Source organism: Vigna unguiculata, chromosome 4 (genome assembly GCF_037176805.1).
Source record: "Vigna unguiculata cultivar grain cowpea cultivar isolate G323 ecotype 2 chromosome 4, ASM3717680v1, whole genome shotgun sequence".
In the NCBI taxonomy this organism is placed as follows: Eukaryota; Viridiplantae; Streptophyta; class Magnoliopsida; order Fabales; family Fabaceae; genus Vigna; species Vigna unguiculata.
The window spans coordinates 6355812-6366305 of record NC_140795.1 but is presented as its reverse complement, the minus strand read 5'-3'; the positions used below and the strand labels follow the sequence as shown (position 1 = coordinate 6366305).

At 34.4% G+C, this 10494-nt stretch overlaps 1 protein-coding gene and 1 pseudogene across 1 annotated transcript; both read left to right on the top strand.

Moving 5' to 3' along the window:
* The first annotated feature begins 3098 nt into the window (after positions 1–3098).
* Positions 3099–6279, top strand: LOC146886692 (uncharacterized; annotated as a pseudogene).
* Positions 6280–8072: 1793 nt separating this feature from the next.
* Positions 8073–9200, top strand: LOC146886691 (uncharacterized). The gene is made up of 6 exons (XM_085672649.1): positions 8073–8275; positions 8362–8529; positions 8601–8705; positions 8778–8853; positions 8939–9034; positions 9111–9200. The coding sequence occupies exons 1-6, from the start codon at positions 8205–8207 to the stop codon at positions 9198–9200; spliced, it is 606 nt and encodes a 201-aa protein (XP_085528775.1). The 5' UTR covers positions 8073–8204.
* The last annotated feature ends 1294 nt before the right edge of the window (positions 9201–10494 follow it).

Sequence of the window (10494 nt, the reverse complement as noted above, 5' to 3'; positions counted from 1 at the left end):
ATCAAAACTTAAAATAAAAAGTCATTGTAAGGAAACATGAAGAGTTATTGGAATATGTATCATTATCCATCTCCATACCAAAAGTCCATTCATGACAAATATAGTAACTACAATTTCCAATAAACATCAAAACTTAAAATAAAAAGTCATTGCAAGGAAACATGGAGAGTTATTGGTCATAGTATCAATATCCATCTCCATACCAAAAGTCCATTCATGACAAATATAGTAACTATAATTTCCAATAAACATCAAAACTTAAAATAAAAAGTCATTGCAAAGAAACATGAAGAGTTATTGGTCATAGTATCATCCATCTCCATAACAAAAGTTCATTTACGACAAATGTACCTCCAAGTAAGAATTTGATCATTGAAACATTAGAGCCACCTAGAATCAATTATATATGAAAACAACAATGAAAATTCATTCATTTACTTACTGTTTGCAAAATGCATAAGGATTGAGCTTTAACTCAAAGAAATTTGTGGTCAACATCCTAAGAAACCGACTCTATAAGAAATCAAAAGATTATCATTACTTAATTTAAAGAAATCATGCTGTTACATAATTGAAACATCAACATACCTTGGTCAACACATTGAAGCTCTTCAAGATCATAGTCCAACAATGATGGTTAAGGTGTGTCTCTTTTAACCAATCTTGTGTACATATAAGTGCCTCCACCTTTTGATATGACAAAGAACTGTGATATGGATCAAGCACTCTTCCTCTTGTCCTAAATGCAGACTTAGATGCTACCGTAGAAACATATATAGCTAATAACTCTCGTGCTATGTTTGAAAGGATTGGAAATCTACATGAATTAATCTTCCATCAATCAAGGATGTTCAAATTTGCACTTGTATCAAGCTCTTCCTTTAGGTACTTTTGAAGCACAAATTTGTTTGAAGAAGTTAATCCTGTTGTTTGCAAAAATTTGTTATGGATCATGCTTATAACTAGGTATTTTTACAAATTTTTGTTGTGTGTCATTTTTAGCTCCATTTCGACTTTTATATTCATCAAACAACAAATTTCAAGAGATATTCAATCTTGAATTTAATACCATTCCATCATTTGTCTTTTTAGGATCAAAAAGTTGATCAATTGCCCAACTCATATAACTTATTTTGTATCGAGGATCCAAGACAACAACAATCAATAACAACATATTAAACTTGTTAGGTTCTCCTCAATATTTCCCATATTTTTTTTTCCATTTTTTTAGCCATCTTATAAGTAGCACTGCTTGTACCATTGAACTTGAGCAAATGGTTGATCCTATTCCAAATTCCTACCACCTCCAACATGTACATATTACTAGTAACATAAGAGTTATCAGAGATGTGCAAGGTAGCTTCATTAAAAATGTTCAAGAAAGGTAGAATAGACTTAACATACTCCCAATCTTCATAAGAAGGCAATCCAATCCCCTTTCCTAACTCATTAGCATATTTTGTATCATGAAACTCAAGTTGATCAAATGCCCTTTTATGCTTGAAAGCAACATCTAACATCAAATAGGTTGAATTCCACCTTGTTTCAACATCCAAGCAAATATGACCCTTATGTTCAACATTTTGTCTTTCAACACACTCTTTTAATTTCATAAATCTAGAAGGAGATGATCTAATATATTTCACTGCAGTACGAATTCTTAAAACAGAATTATCAATCTCTTTTAGCTCACTACTCACAATTAAGTTCAAAATATGTGCTCAACAATGCATATGAATATAGTCACCTTTTAAAACCAAGTTAGTCCAAGACAATAGTCTTTTCTTCAAGTGTTAAACTCCCGTGTCATTTCACATAGCATAGGTGATTAATTACTTAACATTGGTTTAATTTGACGAAGGAGATAAGGATCTTTCATTACTTTGTGTTATCTTGGTTCTTTTGGTCATTGATTAATAATAGTGATTATTGTCCTCACAACAAAGTTTGCATTTGAAATTACCTAGATAACCGTTTTTGATCCAACAAATGCTTCAATCTTTTTCCAGTCACGATCAAATTTGCATACAAAATGAAAGAAACAAAATGAGATGATTATCAGAATTTACAATTTAAACAACTTGGTACTTTTTAGATGTACTTGGTTGGAGAGAAATAACAATATTTACAATGTCTAGAAAATCATTACATTCTTTTATTTTCTATTCACTAATAAATAATAAACATGCCTAATTCCCGTCTGATTCTCTCTCTTTCTTTCGATGAGTCTCGATTAATGCCACATAGAATAGTAAAAACCATCCATTGAATTAGTAGCCGTTCTCCGTGCAGTAGCACCTCCGCGTAGCCGTTCGCCGTTCTCTGCTCTTCCGTGCAGTCGTTCGCCGTTCACCTTTCTCCGCTTCGTTCGAATTGGTAGTGGCCTCCCAAAGCCCTAGCAGTTGCGCAGGGGAGCATTAGCGTTGTGGCTTGGTGAGAGCGTCGCGTCCCTTCCTCCCGTCGCTTGCCCTCGTATTGCCTTCCTTCCACCGCACCGCCGTGTTTCCTTCAACTGCACCGCCGCGTCGTGGAGGGTTCTCCGATGTTGGTGGTTCCCGTTTATTGTTGGTGCCGCTGCTGCCACTGCTTCCTACTGCTGCCATTGCTTCCCGTTATTACCACTGCTTCCCGTTGCTGCCGCCGCTGGTCCCCTCATCCCGTCTGTTGTTGCTGCCCTCTATTGGGTTGTTCAGGGATATTCTAACTGTTGCATTGCTGGTCTGAAGGTTCAAACACAGTATGCAAAAATTTTCAGCTTCTAACGGTTAGATTTTTAAAATTTGATATAATTTTAATTTCTTATATTTATTAGAATTAAAATTAAATTTAAATTTGAATTGAATACTTAATTAATATGTATTTGCTGTTGTATGTTTACGATTATTATTGAACGTGTTGGTTGAGTCCGAAGGTGTTTGACCCTCGGCAATGTTTTTAGAAATTAGTTTTAGTGGTTTCAATCAATGATTTAAAAAATCAAATGATTTAAAGATGTTTTCAATCATCAAGAAAATCATTCTTATAAACTTCAACTGTTCATTTGGACAGTTGGAGAATATTGAATGCAAGTATAAACGAGCTTTTTATGTTGTGTAGTAATGGATCGGAGTTGGGCGCATGCTAGTCGAATCACTGATGTGTATGAGAATGGTGTTGAAGAGTTTCTTCAATTTGCTTAGCGAAATGCAACACTCGTGAATGGAAAATGTTACTGCCTTTGTGTTAATTGTTTGAATGTGAGACGACAATCAATTGAGTTGATACGAGAACATCTCCTTTGTGACGGTTTCTTAAAGAGTTATAGAACGTGGACCTGGCATGGTGAAGTTGTAAACCTCTCAAGCATACCTCAATCTCAAGAGTCGAATGTATATCATGAAGATCGCATGGAGGATATGATTGATGATATTGAAGAAGACAATTTTAAAAGCGCACAAGTGTATGATTCATTGAAAGATGATTCAGAAAAATCTTTATATCCCGGTTCTACAAGATTCACACGTTTGTCAGCAATATTAAAATTATTTAACATCAAGGCAAGAAATGGGTGGACCGATAGAAGTTTCACTGAATTGCTTGAATTATTGCATGAAATGCTTCCAGAGGAGAATATGTTGCCGACCCAGCACTATGAGGCAAAGAAGATACTATGTCCGATGGGTATGGAGTATCAGAAATTACATGTTTGTCCAAATGATTGTATATTATATAGAAAGGAGTTTGAAACATTGACTAAGTGTCCAAGATGCGGAGTATCACGATTCAAAGTGAAGGATGATGACGTGGATGAAGATAACATGAAGAAGGGTCCTCCTGCAAAAGTGTTATGGTATCTTCCAATCATACCACGATTTAAACATTTATTTGCCAATGTTAATGATGCAAAAAACCTTGTTTCGCATGCAAATGGAAGAAAGAGTGATGGATTATTACGACATGCAGCTGACTCACCTCAATGGAAGAAAATTGATACTCTTTATCCACAGTTTGGGAGTGATCCAAGAAATTTAAGGCTTGGTCTTGCAACAGATGGGATGAATCCTTACGGTAATTTAAGTAGCAAGCATAGTTCGTGGCCTATTTTTTTGATCACTTACAACTTGCCTTATTAGTTGTCTATGAAGAGAAAATACATGATGTTATCAATGATGATATCAGGACCAAAGCAACCAGGAAATGATATTGATGTTTACCTAACTCCATTGATAAAAGATTTGAGATTGTTGTGGGATGAAAGAGTGGAGTTGTTTGATGCACATGGAAATGACAATTTCAATCTGCGAGCTTTGTTATTTTGCACAATTAATGACTTTCCAGCATATGGAAACTTGAGCGGTTATAGTGTGAAGGGACATTATGTTTGTTCGATATGTGAAGAAAACACAAGTTATCATCAACTAAAACATGGCAGGAAGACATGTTACATTGGTCATCGAAAATTTCTAAGACGTAATCACCCATATTGTAGGTTGAAAAAGGCTTTCAATGGATGCCAAGAGGATAAAATTGCACCTCCATCTTTAACTGGAGAAGAAGTTTATGAGTGAGTGTGTCAAGTCAATGTCACATTTGGAAAAATACTCAAGAAACCTATCATGAAAAACATATGAAAGAAAAACTCAATATTCTTTCAACTTCCATATTGGGCCAAATTAGATGTCAGGCATTGTATTGATGTAATGCATGTGGAAAAGAATGTTTGTGACAGTATAATTGGGACATTATTAAATGGAAAACAAAGGATGATGTAAATTCTCGTAAAGATGTAGTTGAGATGGGTCTTCGCTTGGAGTTACAACCACAAGCTTATGGTAAAAGGACTTATTTGCCTCCAGCATGTCATACTTTGTCAAAAGTTGAGAAGAAAAGTTTTTGTGCATGCCTCCGCGAAATGAAAGTACCACAAGGATACTCTTCAAATATTAAGAGTCTTGTTTCAATGGAAGATTTGAAACTTGTTGGCTTGAAATCTCATGACTGCCATGTTCTCATGCAACAACTTCTCCCAGTGGCTATTCGTGGCATCTTACCTAAGAATGTAAGACAAGTCATCACTCGTCTTTGCATATTTTTTAATAGTATTTGTCAGAAAGTAATTGAGCCAAACACATTAAATTATTTGGAAAATGAAGTTGTCATTATCTTATGTCAACTAGAAATGTATTTTCCTCCTTCATTTATTGACATCATGGTTCACTTAATAGTCCATCTAGTAAGGGAGATTAAAATATGTGGCCTTTTGTTTTTAAGATGTATGTACCCAGTTGAGTGATATATGAAGATATTGAAGTGGTATGTGAAGAATCCTTATCGACCAAAAGCATCTATTATTGAGAGATATATTGCTGAGGAAGCAATTGAGTTTTTACAGAATATTTGTCAGATGTCGAAGTCATTGGCATTCCAAAGTCAAGACATGAAGGAAGAAATGAAGGTAAAGGCACACGGGGTGTAAAGGTTGTTCGAAAAGATCAACATGAAGTCCTCCAGGCACATTTCTATATATTGAATAATACTGATGATGTTATCCCTTACATTGACTCACATAAAAGCTTGTTGAAGTCAACAAATCCTCGGGCAAATGAAAAGTGGTTGTTGATTGAACATAACAAGACTTTTATGAAATGGTTTAAAGAAAAAATTAGTCAAGAAGATTGTGATGTTGAGCATTTAAAATGGTTAGCTAGAGGACCGAACTTTGATGTTATAACATGGACCGGATATGACATTAATATGTTGTCTTTTTATACAAAGGCGGAAGATGACAAAAGTACTATGCAAAATAGTGGTGTGACCCTTGAAGCAAAATCAATGCATTTTTCTAGTTCAAAAGACAATAATCCTGTTATGGCTTAAATAAGTTACTATGGTGTCATTGAAGAAATTTGGGAAGTGGATTATATCAAATTTAGAGTACCTGTATTTAAGTGAAAATGGGTTGACATCAATACAGGAGTACATGTTGATGAGTTGGGATTTACTCTAGTTGATCTTAAGAAGGTTTCTTATAAGGAAGATCCTTTTATCATGGCATACCAAGCAAAACAAGTTTTTTACGTTAATGATCCTTCAAATGAGAGATGGTCAATTGTTCTTCAAGGAAAAGTTAAGCATGATGGTCATGATCATGATGAGTCAACACTGAATCTCATAGATACTCCTTCATTGTTAAGGCGAATACCTCCAATGAATGATGAAGTTGATAATGATGAAGTTCATGCTACACATAATGATCATAATGAAGGAATATGGGAGAACATTCTAACTCTTCCACAATAGAAATAGGTTAGGTTTTGAGGTTTATATATTAAAGTTTGTTGTATTTGTTATAGTTAACAATTTTTTTTAATACAATGTTTAAAATTAATAGTTCCATTTTGCAGTTGACATGGCTGAGTCATCCAAGAAGACTCGAGAAGCTACACGTATGAAACATCTAGCTCTTAAACGATTGACTAAGGGTAAAGTTCATGTTGAAATAGACCCTCACACAGGAAGAGCTAAAGGACCCAATCAAAATGATTTTGTTAGTTATTTGGGTGTCTTAGCTCGATCAAAGGTGTCCATTTTAGAACGTAGCTGGGATCATGTGACAAAAGCAGATAAAAACATGATTTGGCAGGATATTTGTGTAAGTTACTTGTTCAACTTATATATATTAACTCATTAATTATGATTTTGAATATTAATTACTTATGACCAATCTCTTATTTTATAGTCAAACTTTGAGTTTGAAACTTCTAATTCCATAAGGAGTAAGACAATGTCATCAGTAGCCTCAAAATGGAGACAATTCAAGACTAATTTGACTAACTTTTACGTCTTTGGAAAATATAAAGACAAAAGCCCTTGTGAAATGTATGGCATAGATGAGGAGACATGGCAATTGTTTGTTCGGACTCGATTGGATTCTTCTTGGCAGGTATATTTTTTGTTAATGTTACACTTTGATAAAGTCATAGTGCCATCCACTATCTATGAATATTGTCTATTTAACAGGAAAAGAGAAAGAAAGCTCAAGCTATCCAAAAAAAAAATGCTACTCCTCATAGACTTTCTTGAGGAGGATATGACTTATTAGAAAAGAGAATGATGGAAGAGAAGTTAAAGAAACAAATGGACATAGCTGCTGCTGAAGAAGTTCCTTCTCCTCCATCTCCTCCTAGCCAACATGAGAAATAGAAGATGGCTCGTACAAAAGCAGGAGGACAAATGACATCTGAGAAATCAATGATGATTGCTAAAAGAATTGTAAGTTACAATGATGATGTAGCAATTATTTATTGTATTTTGTATTATAAGTGACAATGTATTCTTTTTTACAGGATGAACTTGTAGAATAAAGTTCACAAGGTACTTTTGTCTCTTAGGGTCGTCATGACATATTGACCACTGCTATTGGCACTGAAGAACACCCTAGTCGTGTGCGTACTGCTGGTTTTGGTGTGGGTGTGAGACAATATTTTGGATCATGTCCTCGACCCAACACTTCTGCGGCACCTATGACTCAAGAGATGATGGAGCAATTTTCTTAGCAAATAAGGAGACAAGTTACTGAAGATTTAAGGCGTGAGTGGGAGCAACGATGGGAGTCCATGTCCACCAACCATAATGTGATGAATCCAAATGAAGATGAGGACATAGAGACTGATATCTCTATCGTTGTAAGTTGTTTGTTGAAGGTGTTCCTTATTTTGTGGCCATTGGGAGAGTCTATCCAGGTGGGTCCACCATGCACACTGTGCCAATGCTAGATGATTTGGTTAGAGTGGTGGTTGAAGACATTAGAGATGCCACTGCTCCAGTACCAGTGCCCACAGGAGAGGTGCAAGTAGTATGAGACACAATTGGAACATTTATCTCATGGCCAAAAGAATTAATCAAGTCAATTTCAACAAAAAAGGTATGTGTTTCTACATTGGTATATAACTTTTAACACACCTCATATTTAAGTTTGTTAGTATGTTTTACAGGACCCTAGGATTAGACAAAAGTCCCCAATTGTATCTCATGCAAGCCCTGAGTCCGATTTTGAGCCTGAGGATGAGCCTGAGCTCGAGCCCGGGCCCCTATCTCACCACAATGGTAATCCAATTCAGGGGTTGATTGTGGCTTCTTCTGATTTGTATCAAGAACCTTTTCCCATTCCTTGGGATGCAACAATATTTGGCATTGACAATGGCAATATACCTTTGTATGTGAACATGTCAGATTTGTGGGAAATAATACAGGGTAATCAGATGTTGAACATTGCAGTCATTCAACTTTGGATTATGTGAGTGCACTCTAAATTTAGATTTTGCATTTATCTTTTGTTTTTTGTGAAATCAACCTTAGCCTTCTGAATTTGTATGAATGTAGGTATCTAAATGAATTAATTGTCAATGCGGGGCACAATGATATTTATGGTTTCCTTAAGCCTCAAATTATACAAAAGTCTGGGAATAGATCAATGCACACTCAAAGATATATTCAACGATGGATTCATGAATCCAAGAAAAGAATTTACATCGCCCCTTATATTGAAGGGTAAGTTGGACTCTTACTTTAGTTATTATCTAACTAATTTCATATCACTAACTAAAATTCTTATTTACCAGATGTCATTGGCAATTGATTATTATTTGCCCCATAGACCGTATTGTCGTATGGTTTTGTTCATTGCACAAGAAGCCAAGCAAAGAAATGAAAACTTTAACACAAAGGTATGTGTTCATTACAAATGTAATGTGTTTTATCATGATTATATTGTAAATTACTAATGCCTTTTATTTTAGTGCTATTAATGTAAGTGGTGTCTTGGATGGTAAATCCACTGCATCTTCATCTCATTTTGATTGGATTTATCCTAAGGTATGTACTTTGCATTGAATCTACATATTATCAACTAAAATGTCTTAGTTCTTCATATATTAATTGCATAAATTTCATATATTAGTGCAATAGGCAACGTGGAAGCTTTGAGTGTGGATACTATGTTATGCATTGGATGTGGACTATAGTTCGTGCTACCATTGTTGATTCATGGGCCGATGTAAGAGTTAATTCAATTATTGATGTTTAACTTTGCTTCCTATGATACACCATAATTAATATATTCCATATTTCAGGTTTTTGATGGAGTCGAGCCACTGGGTAAAGATAAAGTTGAAGAAATTCGCAAGGAATGGGCAAGTTATTTTTTGAGGCTAAAACATTAGTTTTGATAGCCATTAGAAATGTTTTATTTTGGATATTTTAGGTATTTTGTGACCTTAACATTTAGCCTAAAGTTTTGATAGGCTTTAGTAAATCATTGTATCTTAGGTATTTTGTGGCCTTAACATTTAGCCTAATAGTTTTGATAGGCTTTAGTAAATGGCTGTATCTTAGGAAACCAAAATTTGAATTGTCTAGAATCTGAATTTTTTGTCACTTTTGCAGGTTATTGGATAGTTCCCAAAACAGGCCAACTTTTCAAAAAAAAAACACGTACCTATTACATCGGTTGTGACCTTAACTGATGTAATAGCACCCATATTACAGCGATTTTGTGCAATAACCGATGTAATATCTATTCAGACTCTGTTTTCTTATTTTTCAAGGCTTACAGCGGTTACAGTGACCGAGGTTGTATGTTGTAGATATTATATCGGGTCCTTGGATCGATGTAATATCTGAAGCACTTATTACATCGGGTACTACTACATCGGTCCACTGACCGATGTAATAAGTCCAAAATAACCGATGTAATAGGCCTTTTCTGCACTAGTAAATGTGGTAAAAATTAATGTATGTAGATGAAAGTATATATATATATATTGGATGTTTTTTTATTTCAACATTGGTTAGGTACTCCAAGCACGAAAGAGCAATTGCACAAACACATGAACTCTTACGTGTGACTGTCTTCTTTCCAAGTAAATATTAGTTAAAAAAATGTGAATAATATATAAATTATGGTATTTTGACTAGTTGACGTTTGTGGAAAATTGACTAAATCGTTACCTTACAAATTAGCCTTTCTTAAGTGTGAAATGCAATGTTCACACCAATCTGTCCATTTGTTTTATATACGAATACCATTTCGTAACGAAATAGTAATTTTCTTTTTCTTGGAATGGAAACTTATTAGCAAACTCAGAAAACACGAATCTTGGAAAGTACGTGATCAAACAAATAAAATAGTTTATCTCCATTTATTAATTTACAAAAGTTGTCAAATTTTAGAAAATTTTATTATTTGGAAAACTTCATATTTGTTACCTTCCCTTTCAGATACATTCAAATTAAAACAGATATTTCTTATAATAATTATATAATTCTCCTAATTCAATACTTCTAAACCACAAGTTTAATGATAATAAAAACACTAGAAGTCGAATCAGAGAAGTAAAAGGAAATTTGAAAAGGTATAGGATAACAAAATCATTGATATGAACACAAGAAACTTTCTACAGACATTTGATTATGATATAGTGAGGATAGGGCCTATATATATATGATATATGAACA

What these genes read in the sequence shown, in the direction of transcription:
- LOC146886691 (XM_085672649.1), top strand. Translation starts at nt 8,205, where the DNA reads ATGTCAGATTTGTGGGAAATAATACAGGGTAATCAGATGTTGAACATT. An exon ending in ATGAAAACTTTAACACAAAG is followed by an intron (nt 8,706 to 8,777) that starts GTATGTGTTCAT and finishes CTTTTATTTTAG; the next exon opens with TGCTATTAATGTAAGTGGTG. An exon ending in TTGATTGGATTTATCCTAAG is followed by an intron (nt 8,854 to 8,938) that starts GTATGTACTTTG and finishes TTCATATATTAG; the next exon opens with TGCAATAGGCAACGTGGAAG.